The 19515-nt window shown below is 37.7% G+C and overlaps 1 protein-coding gene across 4 annotated transcripts; it reads right to left on the bottom strand.

Moving 5' to 3' along the window:
* Window positions 1-7173: 7173 nt before the first annotated feature.
* Window positions 7174-17851, bottom strand: LOC125399093 (natural killer cells antigen CD94-like). Of its 4 annotated transcripts, none has more exons than XM_085687227.2 (7): window positions 17503-17851; window positions 13371-13458; window positions 12039-12131; window positions 11846-11899; window positions 10288-10439; window positions 8961-9064; window positions 7174-7604 (listed from the first exon to the last, which is right to left on the bottom strand). In XM_085687227.2, exons 2-7 carry the CDS (start codon window positions 13375-13377, stop codon window positions 7484-7486), a joined length of 531 nt encoding a protein of 176 aa, XP_085543353.2. In that variant the 5' UTR covers window positions 13378-13458; window positions 17503-17851; the 3' UTR covers window positions 7174-7483. The 4 variants fall into 4 exon arrangements, with proteins under 4 accessions (XP_085543353.2, XP_048288301.3, XP_085543354.2 ...); XM_048432344.3 differs by having other exon boundaries at window positions 13371-13638; XM_085687228.2 differs by lacking the exon at window positions 17503-17851 and adding an exon at window positions 14001-14252.
* Between the last annotated feature and the right edge of the window lie 1664 nt (window positions 17852-19515).

The raw sequence follows: 19515 nt of genomic DNA on the forward strand, positions 1-19515 counted from the left end.
TTTGGGCCTTTATCTCAGAATCCACCACACAGTGCTATGGGAAGAACCAAGAAGTCTTTTTCTTAGCTGCTGCTGCTGCTGCTGCTGCTGCTGCTGCTCCTGCTGCTGCTGCTGCTGCTGCTGCTGCTTCTTCTTCTTCTTCTTCTTCTTCTTCTTCTTCTTCTTCTTCTTCTTCTTCTTCTTCTTCTTCTTCTTCTTCTTCTTCTTCTTCTTCTTCTTCTCTCCTTCTCCTCCTCCTCCTCCTCCTCCTCCTCCTTCTCCTCCTCCTCCACCTCCTCCTTTTCCTTCTCCTTCTCCTCCTTCTTTTTCTTAGAATGTTCACCAATCAGACCTGCTGTTCTTAACATACAAAGTAATTGTTAAAAATGAAAGTCTAAAAGATGTCAGGTGTGGCAGCATATGCCTTTAATTCCAGCACTCAGAAGTCAGGAGCAAGGAGAAGGAGTTGAGACCAGTCTATTAATATAGTGAGTTTGAGACCAGTCAAGAATACATAATGAGACCCTGTTTCATAAAAACAAGCAACAGCCCAGGAGATCAGAACCAATGAAGAAAAATAAGAAGATTCAGAAAGAAAACATATTTAGCCAGTTAGTACATGATAACTCCAATGTTTTCCTCCTCTGATTTTTTTCCTGAGTAAAGGATGGTGATTTGTTTCTCTTTGGGAACAGACACAAACCCATGTAGTGTCCTGATTCTAGGACAAAGGTAAAGACAAGCAGCCAGTGTCAAAATATCCAAACATGCTGACTGTTCTACACCATCTTGGGGGTTTACCCCATTTGTTCTAGGCATGGGAAAAAGAACTCAGTTGTTCTCATGGAAAAACAGAGTAGCAGGCTGTCCATACTCCATTTGATAATAGTTAACAACATTAGCTTCTAGAAGCAAAGCAGGAAACCACCTTGTGACCTGGACTCCACAGTGGTATAAAGTAGAAGACCTCAACTGGCAAACAGGAAATTGCTTCACATGTGAGATCTCACTGATACCAGGCAGAAGCCACAGAGATGGGGGCAGGGAGCTCATCCAAGGAAGAGGTTACACCCACCAAGACAGATCACAAAAGGGAAGCCTTGAAAATCAGATGGAGAGGAACCAAAGACATTATAGACAGAGAACAGAAAAGCAAGAATTAATGCTATCAGGACTGAAGCAGAAAGAGTTGCAATCAGTATGACCATAGGAGAAAATTTGATAGATATGTGAAGTGTATAAGAAGCATAAAACAGAGATGTACTCAGGAAAGGCAAGTTATTGGGTAAATGACTTGCTTCATGAACTCTCTCCTAAAATTCAATATTGCAGACTAAATGTTGGCATTAGCAATACTAGCAATTTATCATTAGACCACACTAGAATTTGCTCCAAAACCTGGCAAAACCTCTCCATTTATAATGTCTTGTTTTTCTTCTCCTTTTCTCCCTCCTCCTCCTCTTCTCCTTCCTTCCTTCTTTTACATTTTATATATTGTGTTGACAGGGGTAAACATACCACAGTCAGCATGGAGATGCCAGAGACAACCCATGGAAGTCAGTTCTTTCTTTCCAGTATGTGGGTTCCAGAGACTGGACTCATGTTATCAGGTTTAGTATCAAGAGTTTCTATGAACTGAGCCGTCTTGATGGCTCCATGACTTATACTCAGATCTCTAATAACATGTCAACCTGCTTGTAAAAAACAGTGCCTGAACTCACCTTGTATTCATTTCAATCATATCCATGCCTTTTATGTCAAGTTCTAGTTTTGTTTGAACCATTTATGAAATTATTATTGGAAACACAGTTATAAATTTGGTTAGTATTTTCCCTTTGCTATCCAATATAACCAAAATTTACATTATATATAGGAGAGAGCAATGTTGAACTGTGTGGACAGATGCAAAGACATTAACGGTTCATGTACTCAAGTTAGTGGCAAAGGGTAAATAAGACATTGAAAAACACTTGTTCATAATTGGACATTGTGGCTTATGCCTGCAATGCCAGCACTTCAGAAGAAGACTAAAGCTGGAGGATTTCTGTAATTCTGAGGCTGTCTGAGCACTGTGCTAAGTTAGTGTGCATTATAAAGCATCATCAGACTTTTTCTGAAGAGTCTAAGAAAGAGCAAAGTTGGTAAATAAGCATTTGCTATGAAACAGATAAGATTACATAACAACTAAGAAGATGAACATTTTTTTTCAAGGTAGAGTGATTTGATGGTAAACTATTAATTTTGCTAGGGTATCTATTGCTGTGGAGAGAAACCATGAGCATGATTAACACTTATAAAAGAAAACATTTTATTGGGTGGCTCACTTACAGTTCCTGAGGTTCAGTCCATCATCATCATGGCAGGAAGCATGACAGAGTACAGGAAAACACGGTGCTGGCTACATCTTGATAAGAAGGCAACATGAAGTGGGCTGTGTCATTGGACGTGGCTGAGCATACATAAGACCTCAAAGCCCACCTCCACATTGACACACTTCCTCAAACAAGGTAATACTCAGTCCAACAAAGCCATGCCTTCAAGTAGTGACAGTCTCTATGAACTTACTGGGGCCAATTACTTTCAAACTACCTCAACTATAATGTGGATTATAATTTGTTAGAAATGATTACACCACACACACACATACATGTACATATACAAACACACACACATACAAATATGCAGTTGGTTTTATTCTATTTTAGGTTTATATTATTAAAATTCTCTCACTTTGTTAGGTAAAAATTTCAAATTAGTATCAAGTGGTACTAGAATTCTTATTTTTTCAGGATTATAAATACCCTTTAATTTCATGTTGGCAAATCTTTAGGAAATAAAAATACATGAAGCCTATTTCAAATTATCTCAAATATAGCCAAATGCATGAAAAAGAGTCTAAGTCCAAGATTGCCAGGCAAAACTTGGGTGCACAGGGGTGTGAGGAGGTGGATGTAAGGGGAGATGGGTAGAGAGAAGGGAGAAGGGGAGGATTCGGGAGAGCTTGGGGGAATGGGATGAGTGGAATGGAGGAAGTGTGGATAGGAGAGCAGAAAAGTAAGTATCTTAATTTAAGGCAGCCATTTTAGGGTTTGCAAGAGACTTGACTCTTGAGGGGTTTCCAGGTCCAAGGAGAGGTTCCCAGATTGTTCCTTGGGCAGCAGAGGAGAGGGTGTCTGAACTGGCCTTGTCCCATAGCCACACTAATGAATATCTTGCATATCACCATAGAACTTTCATCTGGCGATGGATAGAGACAGAGACAGAGACCCACATTGGAACACTGGACTTAACTCCCTAGGTCCAAATGAGGAGTAGAAGGAGGGGGAACATGAGCAAGGAAGTCAGGACCATGAGGAGTGCCTCCACCCACTGAAACAGTGGGACTAATCTAATGGGAGCTCACCACGGCCAGCTGGACTGGGAGTGATGGAGCATGTGATCAAACTGGACACTCTGAATGTGGCTGGCAATGAAGGCTGAAAGAGAAGTCAAGGACAATGACACTGGGTTTTGATTCTACTGCATGGACTGACTTTGTGGGAGCCTGGTTTGTTTGGATGCTCACCTTTATATACCTGGATGGAGGGGGGAGGACCTTGGACTTCCCATGGGGCAGGGAACCCTGACTGCTCTTAGGATTAGAGAGGAAGGGGGAGATGCAGGTGCGGAGGGGGAGAAAAAAGGGAGGTGGGGAAGAGGTGCAAATTTTTAATAAATAAATAAATAATGAAAAAAAGAAAAAGAGTCTAAGTCATCTCTGCCAAAACTAGAGGTATTTGTTGAGAAAATAGCAACATAAATAAAGGATTGAGAACACTTGCACATAGATTGGAAAAGTCAACACTGTCAAAATTTTTATTTAGTCATGTACACAGTCTATGCCCCTGTGTTGTAATGAAGTCCAAACTATTTGGGGCTTTTATAGCCTTTTCCCTTGGTCACTCTATTTTAATACTTGCAAATGCATCCCCACATTTAGTAGGTGCTGTTGCTTGTCACAGTTTTAACTTTTCAGTCTGTTTAATCTCTGTGACTTTTTTTAACCTTTCATTTTATCTATTCTTTCTGTCTTTGACATCATGCATCTCCATCCCGTTTATTTCCCTGTCCCTTCATATTCACCCAATGCTCTTGCAACCTCCTCCCAAAAATAAAATAAAATAGAATTTAAGAGAAAAAAAAAAGAAAAGAAAAGGAGGGAATCAATCTCATCATGGAAGCTGTAGTGTGACACAATAAACGCTTTTATCCACATGTCTGCACTTGGAAGTGTGCATTAAAGAGTCATTGGTCTGGTTTTAGGCCTCTGGTTTCTGTTACCTAGCAAAGCTGGGCCCTCACTGGAACGCCTCTTGGATGTCCTGTTGTTGTCTTGTGTTGTGAAGATCCTACAGCTTTGAGTCTTCAGGAACAGTCCCTTCATGTTCTCCAACAGGTCACAGATGGGATAGATGTTAGGGTGGGCCAACTCAAAACCCTGGTTCTGGTCCTGGGTAGTAGCAGAGTTGGTCATTTCACCAGCTCTCCCTTGTCCTCAACACCAAGGTGAGCTCTTCTGCATTGTCTTGGCTACTTCACACCTTGCAATGACAAGCAAAGGGAAAGGACAGTACTCCTACTTTCATGCCCTTAGGGTCAGTTCTCTGGTGTGGGAAGTCCTTCTGTCTATGTGCTGCTTTTACTGGTTAATGAATAAAGAAATGCTTTGAGCCTATGGCAAGAGCAGAACAGTACTAGGCGGGAAAAGCTAGGCTGTATGCTGAGAGACAGGGGGCAGAGTCAGAGAGAAGTCTTAGAGCCACCATCAGAGACAGATGTGCTAAAGCTTTGCTGGTAGGCCACGACCTTGTGGTGATGCACAGATTAATAGAGATGGGTTAAATTAATATGTAAGAGTTAGCCAATAAGAAGCTAAATCTACTGGACCAAGCATTGATTTAAATAATACAGTTTCTGTGTAATTATTTCGGGGCTAAGTGGCCAACAACAAACAAGCAGCTCTCTCTTCCTGCTACAGTTCTCCCACACCTACTCTTTCAGGGTCAGCTCTACTGTATTGCCCAGGCATGGTGTAGGGGGTCACTCTTCCAAGTGCTGCAGCTGACGAGAGGCAGGAACAGCCATTCCCCTTTTCATGATCTCAGGGCCAACTCTCCCATCTGTCTGAGTTGATGGGTGGATGAGTGTTAGTGGATTAGGGGATGGGAGGATGGGGGAGAGCATCTCTTTCCAGCCCATGCCACCACATGACAGATAAGTAATGGAAAGAGATCTCCCATACTCACAAAGGGCTAGCTCACCCATACCTCCTCCAACAGGGTTGGGTCTCCTGTGCTGCCCAGGTGCAGGTCCTGCCTTCCCTTGTGCTGTAACTGGTGGGGGGTTCAAGGCAGCTCTCCCATTCATATGACCTCGGAGCCAGATCTTCCACCTGCCTCAAGTGCTGATGGACAGGGATGAGAAAGGCACCTCTCCCCAACCCATGCTGCTCTGAGGTTACTTTTACATATTATCCATGTCAAATTGCTCATCTCCATCAAATATGTCACTAGATTTCTATTGGGAATGGTTCATTTCTTTAAAAAAATGATGAAAATGTTAAAAAATAAATATCATCATATTCTCTACTTTTTCATTTTTCAGTAAGGTTTTTGTATAAGTTTCTAATAGCTTTTTCTGAATTTACTTCTAAATATTTTTGTCCTATTCATGCTGTAAGTACAGCTTTCCATCTATTATATCTCCTTGACTAGTTACTATTTGTGTAAGTCTCTATTGTTTGAATTGGTTCATATAATTTCATTAATTTGCTAACTTATTGAAGTATGTCTGCTGATTTTAAGTTTATGACTGGCTTAGTCGGTTGTTTAAATGTGATTGGTGGTGTACAGATACTTTTATTTTTCTATTTGTATCTTTATAACCACTTATTCTAGATACGTTATATTTGGCTGACACCACCAGAAACATGCTAATGAGGTGCAAAGAGAATTAATATCTGACCCATTTTCCTAGTCCTACTGGAAGTGACCAAGGCATGAAATTGTCACCAAGACCCTGACTGGGCTAGTGTCATTTGAAAGTTTGATTTGTTCTACGGAGTCCTTGCAAACAAGGCTTGCTCGTTACATAGATGATGAAAGCAGGCGTAAATCCTAGAAGACTTCCCTTAAGTCTTTCTGCCTTACACAGTCTGCTCAGCAGAGCTGCTAATGGTGCTCTACCTAGGTTCTCCCAGATCAACCGTGGTGATAGGAAAGTGTCAAGTGCTGTCTGATGGTCTAGCCCAAGAAGTGAGATACTCTCCTTCTCCTCAGTTGCTTTGGCCATACTTATCAAACCTGGTTGTAACATGGAAAGAAATTTCCCAGTGCAGCATTGGTGCAGATCTTGTCATTTGTCACAAAACATACTCAACTTTGAGAGCACATACTAAAATCAAATTGTCTATAATTTTTGCAGATTATTTTTATCAATGGTGTAGATGCAGAAGAGGTCTTTTGATAAAGTTCAGATTCTTATGGCAATTCAAACCCTTGATAAATCAGAAATATCAGGAGCACATGTCAATATAATACATGGTTTAATACATGACAAACCTACAGCCAAAATTGTAGAAGGAGCAATAACAGTAAGTGGAGATAAATTGACATCATTTCCTCTAAAATCAGGGATGGGACAAGGGTCTCTGCTACTTAAAGTAGTGCTTGAAGTCTTAGAGATAGGTCAAGTAAAATGAATAAAAGTTTTGTGCTTAGAAAAGAAATAAGTCAAATCATGTTCGTTTTCAGATGGCATGCTTCTGTTCTTAAAAGACACTAAAAATATTGTCAGAAAATTCTTGAATGTAAGAAACATCTTCAACATTCAACAGGACACAAAATCAAAAAAGATTCAGTAGCTTTTCTAAATATTTATAAAGAAATTGTGATTTCTTGGGAAATCAGAAAAACAAACCTATTAACAAAAGTTTGAAAAAACAAAAATAGAAATAAACCTAAGTATATGTATGACTTCTATAATAAAAAACTTAAAATATGAAGAACTTATGAATAACATAGGACATGAAAAGACCCACTCCCAGGGTCATGGTTGACTAGAATTACTCTCATGAAGTGATTGTATCTCTCAAACTCATCTCCTGGTTCAATTCAGTTGTGATATAAACACTAAAACCACATGGATACATATGACTTGGTTTGGAATAAATTTTATTCTTTTTCCAAGAAAACTTTACAAGAATATGGATTAAATTATATTGCATATTGAGCATGCATTAAATCAAAATAGTTATGAAAACTCTCTACCTTGATTCATCCTAATTTTATGCACATGTGTGAAAAATCCAGCAAGCATAAAATATTTGAGTTCAAATGTATGAAAATGATAGCATGCAGAAACATTCTACCATCTCCAGATGAAAAGGTAGTAACACTGTGAGAGGTAAGTAATGTTGAACTAATCCTGGACCTCTCTTGTCTATACCCTGTGCCTTAAGAATTCTTTAAATAAGCAGTTGCTTACAGATGAAATAGTTTTTATTTTTACAGGGTTCAATGAAAATAGTTTTGCTTGGAATATATGCAATGCAGTTCTTTGTCTTGTTGTATGGGAACTCTGGAAATCTGTAAAAAAGAAAAAAGTTAACATTTGAAAAACAATAAGGATGCTTAAGGTTATTTTTATCAACTCAGAATGTACAATAACATTTGTTGAGAAACTTACTAACCAAGTGATTTGGGGGTTTGTGTATTTGGTATTGTTTTGTTGCCTTCCAGCAAACTTTCACAGCTCTGAAGTACAACATTGCATAAAACTCAGTTGATTCCTCACTGGCCACTAGCACTAAGAGCAGAGAATGGATTCTAGGTGTGGTTTTGTGATTTGTTCCTTTGTTGTCTTTTAACCTTTGTCACAAATGTCTGGGCTACTTTTTTGTCTGTTTGTTTATTTTGTTTTGTTTTATTTTGAGACAAGGTCTTGGGACACAGCTTTAGCTGACCTGGAACTCACAGAGCAGGCCAGCCTGGAGTTCAAAGACATATACTTGCTGGCATTAAAGATGTGTACCACCATATCTGGCCAGAAATGTTTTTTGATAATATGTTGATCTTCCTTCCCTATTTGCTTAAGAAGTATGACAAAAGAAAAAGAACCAAAGCAAAAGCAGAAGAGGCATATATAGATGCTGAGACACATTAGCACATACAGAAAATCCAGAAAACAAGGTGGTAAACATAATATATACACAAAAAATCTGAAAGGTTAGAAAAAAAGTACCCTGACAAGACAAAATGAAACAAACAAACAACAGCAACAAAATCTCTCAACCACTGAACTCATTATGTGTTGTTTTGTGTTGGTCAACTACTACTAGGCATTAGATCTGCTCTTAAGTGTGGTTTGTATAGATTTTTTTTTGAGAAGGGGCAAGGATCTGCGAGGAGTTGAGGGAAGGAAAACTGCAATAAGATTACACTGCACGAGAGAAAATCTATGAGCTGACCTAAGCTAAGGGGAAAGAGCATAAACTTAGTCACTGTGTGAGTCTTTAGATTTCATGCATGTGAATGAGAGTGATATCCAAGAAAAAAAACACTTTTACAAAAAATAGTTGTTGAATATTTGAAGATGATAAGAAAAATAGTAGAATCCATTGTGTTCTCTGGGCATGACTGTATCTGAGACCATCTGAGCACGCATAGACACATCCGGTGTTTTCTATTATCTTACAGCAAGGAAAAGACAGCAAAGAAAATTTTCTTAGGGTCTCAGGTATCCAACTTCATGTTACCTGAACATGAACTTGAATGTTATAGGTAGAGCAATCCTGCTTGCCTTTGGCGTTTTTTATATATTCTCAGACTCCACACAACATATTCGAACTTCTGAGTACCTGGCAGTGATTTTTCAGTACTCATAGCTAGAATAGATCCATAAAAATATGCCCCCAAAACCTTCCTCAATAGCCAGAAACTTACAGATCTTTTGAAAGGCTTGAGCCATCCTCCCATAGCCAGGCATCCTCTTCTTCATGATATTGCATTCCAATCCAGAAATAGTTTTGACTGGAGCTCATAAAATTCTGCTTAGAGTCAGAAAGAACAAGATAACCAAGTCTGAATGTACTCTGAGATCAACACCCATTTTAAAAGACATACAGAAAAAAAACCTCAAATTGAAATCTTTTTGAACTTCTGATTTGGGAGGCATAGTCACATGTTTTAAAATTTTTATTTACCTTTGTGGTAAATGACTCATGTGGAAAAACACTACAAAATCTTGCTTCATAAAACTTGAAAATTGTCATAAAGAGCATCAGACTGCATGGTGCATCAACCTGCCTTAGTAAGATCGATGATCAAATGCGACCCCAATGAGAACATCTTGAGAGATAACCCTCATACTTATAACCTCTTTAATCTGAACAGACCATGGAGAGTGTGAGAATTTCTTCATAAGAATTAAGTGATTTCCAAGAGAAGCCTGGTGATTCAGGCCTGTAATCCTTGGTGCTCAGGAGACTGAAGCAGAGTTTCACCTTGTTTGAGAGTTTAAAGGTAAGCCAGAGATATGTCCCTCTATCTCAAACACACAGTAAAACTTTTATTAATATTATTTTGTTTTATTACTTTAAAAAAATATCAATCCAAATTTCCACTTCCTCCTCTCCTCCCACTCCTCTTCCACTCCCTCCACACACCCTCCTCCTCACTCCCCTCCAATCTTAAGAGAGGGCAAGGCACCCCACCCTGTGCAAAGTCCAAAGCCCTCCCCACTACATCCAGGTTAGGAATATAGCACAGTGGTAGAGTATTTGTTTGGCATGTGTAAACATGTTTGGCATGTGTAAACCTAGGTTTACTCCTCTATGAAACACACGATAACAACATTCATAACCTAAGTGATTTTATGTTCATATGATCCACTATTGGTTCTATATTACGTTATAGAAAGATGGCAAAAAAATCGTGTAACACGTGAAAGAGATTAAGTATTCTGTTCCAATAAATAATAACTAAAAGTTTTTCAGGTGGTTTTCTTGGGAAAGTTAAAAGCCTACTAATTCTAGAAAAGTTTGGGGAGCTGTACATTAGCTCTTAATTTATTCAAAAATTACCCCCATACTACAAATCTTTGAAGGTTTTTTTTTTGTAGACTTTCTAAGAATATTTCAAGGTATAGCTGAGGATCTCAGATACCATCATAGTTTACTTCCATGATACTTCAATGAGAGTGCTCAGCTTATCTGGGCAGCACATGTTCATAGGTAAGAAAGAATGTAAGAAACAAGAGTGAAGTACATGCCATTTCATTTCTAGTTTTGAGATGAAGGAGACTGGAATTCTTAGCAGCACAGAAATCTCTGCTCTCTTCCCAAGATTTTTCTTCTTTGGAAATGAAGTAACAGTTACATTGATATCCAACCCACTTTTCTAAGCAAGCACAGCATTCAGAAACTAAAAAACAAAACATATCATTACAGATTCCAACTTCTTTAATGCTACTTGATATTCAAAAAATATTTGCTAAAAATTCATTTTTTTCTTCAAATACTCCTTCAGAATATGTTATACAAACCATATTTTGGGACTATTAATCCAAATACTCTGTTTCACGGAGAGGACATTCTAAAGGTATACTCAAAATTAAATAATTTTCCATCCCTAGTTATGTTTAAAAATAATTAGATGAGAAGGAAAAGGAAATCCAGCAGGTAGCAGAGAACAGGATGGAGTGGTAGTCAGAAGATGACTTTGAGGAGGTACCCACAGCTGAGCATTGTAGTGAACACAGGACTAATAAGACAAAACTGGCTTACAGGGGAGTCCTCTACCAATTCCCTAAGTCTGAGAAGGATTCAGTACTTTGAAAGAATTCTTGTGTGTTCAAAAAATATGGATAAATAAACCAAATAGCTTGAAGACTGATGTAAAGATTATGGCTGACAATGTGTCCTCAACATCTCTCTTCCATTGTAATAAACATCATGACACATAGTAAGCACTCGAATCTTCACTACATAAATCATACTAAATTCAAATAAGAGAAATTAACTGTATGATAAGAAAGTTACAAACTTGAGAAGCATTTGAAAAAGAGTGTTAAAATAGAGTTGTGGGCAATTTCTTGAGTGTAAGTAATGTTTATAATTACAGAGATGCCTACACTGTGTTCTGAATTACATAAGTTGAAGAGAGAAAAGAATACGAAAGGAAAGGTTACAGGCAAACAAAAATGAGATTTGTCTACAATGTTTATTGCTGTTTAATTCTGTTTATTAATTGTTCATGAAACATGTATCTGCCATTTCAGATTGTATCTTCTCTTTTCGTGAAATTTACAAAGATGTTTTGCTAGACATTGTACCTGGAATCTTCCCCAGAGCCCATACATGGGAAAACTGGCACTCAACTTGGTGCAATGAGGCAGTCATACAGTCCATTAGATGTAGAATATAGTAGTTCTTTTTCAGAGTATATAAATAGGATTTGAATGGAGAGTGGAAACCCTCCTATTCATCTTCTTCCTCTCTTTGTTTTCTAGCCATTACATGAAAAACTCTGCACCCAAACATGCTTCCACCATGATGCATTGCCTTGGCCTAGGTACAAGACTGACAAGCTCAACCGACTACAGACCCAAACTTCTAAAACTACGAGGAAAAAGTGAATATCTTCTTTATGCAGTGCTTAAAGTACTTCTTAAGTAGGCTAACACACAATTTAATGTGATTTTGTTCTCCTTAGACAGCAGCACAATACAATGAGACGGTTTTACTGAGGGCAACCATGCTATTGTACATGAGAGTGAACCACTCTGCCTTATCCTCTATTAATTATATTAGTGAAAAAATGGAACCTACCTTCTTTGCTGGAAGTTGGAGAAGGTGTTGGTTGAATATTCTCTATGGTAAATGCTGTAAGACATGATTAAAGATTAGTTTGACATGTATTTATAAAATAAAATATTATACATTAAAAAATTAAATATTCATTACTAAATTAGTTCATTGCAATTTTGATTTTTTTTCTATAGATTTGCATAGAAATACTTACAGTTTTTCATCAGAACTCCTAAAGTAACCATCAACAAAAGGCATTTTATTCCAAAGATCACAGACATCAACCTCCACAGATTGATCCTAGAAGCTATAGCAAAATATCAAACATATAGATTAATAACTAACAAATTAAAGTACGAACATAGAAAATGAAGTTCTTAAGAAAAGAAAGAACCCAAATCCTTCTTATGAGGGCACAGATGTCTCTCCAGTGAAACACTGGGGAATGAAAACGTTGCTTCAGAACTCCACCCAATAGCAATCTTTTGATGTGATGTACCTTATTCTTTGATGAGGTTATTCGTGCATATTTTCTGCCTCATTAGAACCATTTACCACTGGCTCTTTAAATCGCGTGAAATTTCTCTCTACAGTAAGAATAGATCAGCAAACAGTCATGGCGCTTAGTGGCTAAGCTAAATAGACAATACTTTTCCTTTCAGCAATATCATGGATTTAAAAAGTCTGCTTTGGAGAGATGAGAAAAATAAAGATTGATCACAATGTTATTTTCTTATGTTATAAAGCTCATAGGTGCCTGACAGAAATCTAACAGAATAATGTCAAGATCAGAGTATGTCATTTATCATATTCCCTCCTTGTCAGGAGAATACTATTACTGAATGTGTTCTCTTCAAGTCTGAATGCAGACCACGCTCAGACTAGTGACTTGTAGAGGTCTGCAAGAAAACACTCTGGTGTGATAAGAGGTTCCACACTGACGTATGAATTGAGGATCTGAATTCAGGTCACGGCACTCTGAATTCTGATACAAAACTAACCTTTGACTTTCTGCTTTCTCAACAATACCATAACTCATATCCAAAACCACTTGCTTATTGCCTGAAACATTTCCATATTAGATGACTCTCTCTTAACATTAGATTATTGTCAAAAAAAAAACTGCTGCCACTAACAACAGTACAAGGTTTCAATGAAGAAGCCACAACACAAAAAGCAAATTTATAAATTTATAAGTGTTGTGTCCTTAATACTTGGCATTCTTTATTCCCGTAGTAGAAACATGATGCTGATGAGTTAAACAGTTTAGTTTCAGTTTCATTCTGAATTTAACAAAAACCACACCCTAATTCAGAAAAAGTTTGCCGAAGGTTTAGCTTCATAAAGTCATGCTTAAATTCCAAAATGTGGAATCAAGAAAACAGTGAATGCAGAAACTTTAAAGCACGGGAAGCATAAAAAATATCCCAGGCTGATTATGTACTTCCTGTTTTATTTTCAATAAAGCCCGCTCTGAAATTATTCAATCTGTGAGTCATCATTTCCGGTTATTATTTTATCATTGCTATGACGGGGGCACACATACCTGCCATGAGATGTGATGCTCCAAGGCTGATTCAGAGAAGATGTGTTTATGCTTAAGAACGATGTGAATCTCAGAGTTCAGCAGGAAGCTAGGGAAGAGACATTAAGCATTAAAGGAGGAAGGGACATAGTGTGCTGCCGTGATGCTCTTGAATCCTCTGTTGGAGGTACACAGATGCAGAGTAGGATGAGCTGTAATGCCGCAAGCTCCCAGTGTGACCAAGGAGCCAGAACACAGGAAATTCTCTCTGTGATTTCGTCAAAAAATACTACAACGAAAGGAGATGGGAGGTAACTTTTATCAGTGTGTGAATATCAAAGTTGTTTCTAAAAATCTGTCTAGAAAATAGAGGCAAAATGTACAAACCTATGGTAAATTCCCTTCGTATCATAAAATTCCACACAGACTTTCTACTCTTATAATAACAAATACTTATTGACTTTGTGTTCAACAAATTTTAAAGCACATATTATGTGCCAAAATATTTGGTTTTGATGGCTTAATAAAGAAGATACCAAATTTGATAGTGAGGAACCTAAGAGAGATAGTGTTAACTTGCCTAAGGCTACTTAAGCTTAGTAGTCAGTCCAAAGCTCACAAAAAAAAAAAATATTTAAAACCAAGCCCTACCTGTATTCGCACTTCCTAGGTTGACATTTCTCTCCTTTAGTACAGACTGGTTGGAATATCCATGTCTTATTCTGTGTTTCTGATCCCTGATGTGTTAACCCAGTCATAGCAGGCAAACTCAGAAAAAAATGAAAGCAGCATCCACTACCATTATGCTCTCTTGATCCCTCTCTCTCTTCCTCACTCCTTACCTCTCTCTTTCCCCAGACAGGTATTTTTAACCTTCCTATTAATTCTTTCTAAACTACCAACTCTACTTGAGTCTGTTTCCTTTATGAACAGACAACTAAACTGTTTTCACACTATGGTGCCCGTCCTACTCGACTCCACTCAAAACAGTCAACTGCCCCAATCATCTCAATTAAAAATTTGGTAAACTCTGGCCAAATAATGACTGAATGAACCCCTGTATGTCTGGTCTTTATTTATTTATTTTTCTTAGAACTGCTAGAAACCTTGGCGCTCCCACAAATGGCAATCTACAGTGCTGACTAATTATCATCAGGCTGACCTGTATGGACATATCTCAGAATTTAAGATAGTTCAGCAACACCGGCCTTAAGGCAAGAAAACATAGACACAGTTATTTGTCTCACTTCTCAGAATCACTTAACCATTGCAGGACCTACTTTAAATAACTGGTTAAAAGAATGGAGAATCTCAATTGTGTTCTGCTTCTTCTCCCTGTGTTCACAGTTCCCCCACCCCAGTCCCTTATATATATTACAAATAAACTGTGTACCTAAAACATTTCTCAGAACTTACAGAAACACCCAAACTGATGCTCAACAGGTTATTGAGTTTCACTGTATCTGTTTCAAATAGTTATGCATTCTTCCAAATGTTCCATTTTCCTCCCTCTGCCTCCCCACTCTTTAATTCACTGCCATTTCCAGAGAACTAATTAAAAAATAAATTCTGACATTAATACCATCTTTACAACTTGAGGAAAGAGGTGTGAAAAGGAATCTCATGCCCACTGAAGATATGAGTAGTGGGGTATTTTCTATGCCTAGGCACGTACACCTAACACTGTAAAATGTCTTGACAAGAGGCATTCCAAAGGAGAGATTTGTTTTCATTTCATTGTTTCTAAAGAGATGTGTTTTCCATGCTGCACCCAGCTTGCAAAGCAATCTTGTTTGTGGAGGCTTCCTGAAAAGGAAGATGACTGGCCTGCCGTAAAATCTCTTATAAACACTATAACGAAAAATCCAACACACTCTAGTGGGGTTTGCTTGATAAAATCCTTACACATTGTATATTTTCATGAGGCTATGCTAATTTTCAAATTAGAATTTTTAACTTTGTGATTTTTGCCATGTATGATGGCACACACCTGTTCCCACAGAAGGAGTGGAGGTAGGAGAATAAAGAGTTCAGGGACAGTCTCAACTAATATATTTATTTATATCTTTGTTCAAATAGGAAACAATAAAAAAGTTGAGTAAATATATTTGATTTATGACTAAGTCAATTTTATTTTAACAGAAATATAGATATCTTTAAAAATATGTTACTATCCACTTTTATTAATCATAAATTTTAGTGAATCATTACTTTTTTCTAATTTCCCCTTCTGCTTACAAACCAAGAAATAAATATTTTTAGAATTCACTATCAAATTAGCCTTCTAGTCACTTCTCTCTGTACTTTAGTACCTTCACTTGACTTCCAATATTATAGTTTAGTTTGCTTGTTTTTTAAAAGACGTGTACTTTGAACACAATGATGCAAGCTTACTCCTATGCACAAATTATCTAGAAACTCCCTTCTTGTACTGTGTATCTGAGTGGTTTAAATAGACACTTCCTGTGATCAGTGGGTAAGAAATTCTGGGTGGCTTGAACGTCATGGTTGACTGTCCCATTTTCAGCCCTGGGGCTTGGCTTAGAACGGATGGTAACAATCATCTCAAAGAGAGGCAGATAAACAAGGACACAGCATTGCAAGCAGATGAACCCAGTAGTGCTTTCTAGAGTTTCCTTGCTTCGTTTTTTTTCTGTTAGCATTGAGTTTTCTGCTTGAGGCTTTCGCTAATCTACATGTGAAAGTTTACTCTTAAGTATAATTGTTGGGGAAAGACGAGAACAGGGGATACATATTTGAGTGTGATGGTTGTAGTGTAAAAAATTTTAACTTGGATTAAGAATGACTCCCATGGACATTTATTTGGAAACAGTACATCTACCATTTCCGATGTGGGCTAAGTCTTTTATTAAACAATATAACAGAATTGTACTTTAGGAAGAGATCTAACAGAGGGCTTGAAAAATGAAGGATGGGAAAATGATGTTAGTTCATGTTTATATCAAGACTATAAAAATGTTGTTAGCTTCTTATTTTAAAAAAATACAGACCAGCAATAGTAGTATTGGAAATTTACTTGTACTGTGGATTTTATTTCCCCATTGTTGATCTTACATAGCTAGAATGCAAGTAAAAACCAGAAAACCGAAATTGGTAAAATCCAGAAAATTTACTCAGATCTTGCAAGTTTCATAAACATTCATTACCTTGTGTGGATTGTTGTTCATATATATACAAAACCGTACATAGTTCAATAGCATGTATATGTTTAATCATGACCATATAATGTCTTAATTCATATTACAGAAAATAGTTATTACTAAATATTTTGTTAATCTAAAGAATGGCTTTTTATAGAAAAACAGGGTAAACATAAAAATTTTTACTAATATTTATCAGTTTTTGTGTAAATGATTTGGTTCAATGGGGGAGAATTTAATACATTATATTCTAATTTTAGTATTTGACTCATATGTCTTATTTAATATGCATGTGCAGCTATGTAAATATGTATATGTGTATATATGAATTTGTACATGAATGTATATATTTTTAGTAAAGTATTTTGACATTTCATTTTTTTACTGAGGGAAAAGTTGTCATCTTCAATAGTATTTGTATGTAAAGAGAATAATACAAATGTACGCAGCAAAAAGGAATTCCTCCTGTCTCTGAACTTTCTTCCTGGAGCTTAAAATTCTGATATCATTTTTATTAAACAGTCAAGTTCGTTTTTGCGATTAAACCCTTCCATAGAACATTTTAAGAATTCACTAAGGCTGTTCTTTCATCAGCCTTTTCGGGACTTCTTTAAGGTCCTTTAGAAGCAGCCGCCCATTCCCTCCCATCCAGATGAGGAAGTATTTGACACAGCTTAAATGAGTGCCCTTCTAATTGAGCACCACATTTTACTTGAACTCTGATATGCTGCCTAGTAGTTTTTAAGTTATACTTTGGGAGCTTAATCCTGTTGTTTTTTTTTTAACAAATGAAAAAAAATATATCATTTCACACTTTAAAGTCAGTTTGCAGATTTAGTCATGGTTACTCACCAGAGACATTACACAGTAGACTACCACGTTTCTGTACTCACACTGAATTAAAAGTACCAAGAGACACTCTTCTCACAAATAACTAAGAAAAAAAAAATCAAAGCAACAGCCTTCACCTCGTTCAGTCATAGTTTACTCACCTTGGATGAGAAGAAGTGACAGCATATGATTGTCAGATGTTGAAGTTTCTTCTGAGCATCTGACCCTGGCTAAGTGACTACTTTATACAAGAGAGATGCCTTCACGGAAGTGTCCAGGTGAATACGACATAACTATAACGTATTTTAAATAAAAATATTTACATTCTTCTTGGTTGCTTAGGGTATAAGAATGTTTATAAAGCCAGACTAGAAAAGCTATGCAACTTGTATTTGTAACTGAAAAGTCCCTAATGTATACATTTTCTAAATATTATACTAGTACACGACAGAGGACCTCTAAGCAAATATAAGAACTTCCTGAGTGTGTTGCAGCTATGACTCTTCGCCTCCTGGGTAGCTGAAAATAGTTTAGCTGTGGTGAGTTTGGGTGAGTCTTTGGGTCATCATTGTGAAACATCACAGCAAGATTGGATGATTGGTCAGTTCTTGACATCCAAAGTTCAAGCACTTTCATGGATGATCGGTGAGATATCACTGATTCCCTTTCCTGTTTTTTCAGCAAATGCCTACCTTGTTACTCTCTGGGTAACTGTCTGCCAAGAAACCTTGACAGAAAGAAGAGGGAATGTGACCAGTGAGACAGATTCCCTAACTTAGAAGAAAATGCACACCAGGCCCCAGACAGAAGACTAAGAATCAGTAAGACCCTCTAAAGAGTTCAGTCTTTAGGGTCTTAAGCTTAGACCCTAAGCTTCCCTTGGGGAGTGAGTCTTGAACAGTCTTCATGTTTCCTTCTTTTTTCACATTCATTAGGTTTTCCTGAAGCTTACTAGGAAGTCCAGGAGAGCAAGAAATTGTCTCAACCTCCTAAATGCTGAGATTACAGACATGAGCTGGTATGCCTGATTTCAAGACAGTGGCCATTTACCATTGACTACAATGAGTTTGGAGACTAACTAAGTGTGTGTGTGTGTGTGTGTGTGTGTGTGTGTGTGTGTGTGTGTGTGTCCACATGAAAACTGTTGTTTGTGAAGGCAATGGGGTGTCATATTCCCCTAGGGCTAGGATTTTAGCCATTGTGAGACACCAGATTTGGGTGCTAGAAACTGAGTTCAACTCCTCTAGAAGAACAGCAAGCACGCTAACCACTGAACCATCATCTCTCCAGGCCTGGAGGTAGGCTTTTAAAGGACCTCTCTGAACTGTGATATGAGCCTAGCCACTGTTTGGATCTGACTCCAGTCAACAGCTCAGTCACACTCCATGCACATTAAAGGCAAGCCTGACACATCTCACTGTACAGAGCTAACTATTTCCAACTGCGGAGATACCACCACCTGAAATAACAGCTCTTGCCTCCTGAGCCATAATGTGACCACGTGGTCTAGGGGAGAAGTAGAGGGTGATTGACAGGGGGAATGCTATATCCTGAAAATAAGAGGCTACTGCAAAAGGTTTTAAAAGGAGTTTAAGCATTGCCACTGACCACGTAGCTGTAGATGCAGAAGGGAAGAATGAAGAGGCACAAGGGAGCTTTGCAAGTGTAGTTGTGGTTGACCATTATCATTGTAACTGCAACAGTGAGGTGATTCTGGCAAAGCATGGCCACAGGAAACAACATCAAACTTGAGCCCATGACAATATTTACCCTATAAAAGGAAAGTAAAAATAAGCAACAACCACAAAGATAACCCAGTGAACAAGAAACATTCTGTGGACTGTAAATAATACCCACTGTCTCCATGGGATCCTTTAAGTGTCTTCTCCTAGAGGATTCAGTGGTGGGCATGGAGATAATGAACAGACAAAGGCTGGAGGAAGATCTGAAAGAATGCCGTGCATAACTATGTGATGTTAGTCATAGTTCCTGACATCAGAGACAAACCCAGGGTTGTAAAAAGAGTTTAATAAATGCTCTGATAAAATTTGTCATGTTGCCACTGACTTAAAAAATATGGAACCACTGAACTCATGGTAAAGGAAGTTCTTTACCTCCTTCCTGCGTTCACATTGAATTCCTGTCACCAGGATTGGAACAGAAAAAGTCCAGAA

The sequence above is a fragment of the Myodes glareolus genome, chromosome 3, assembly GCF_982192425.1.
Source record: "Myodes glareolus chromosome 3, mMyoGla1.1, whole genome shotgun sequence".
NCBI lineage: Eukaryota > Metazoa > Chordata > Mammalia > Rodentia > Cricetidae > Myodes > Myodes glareolus.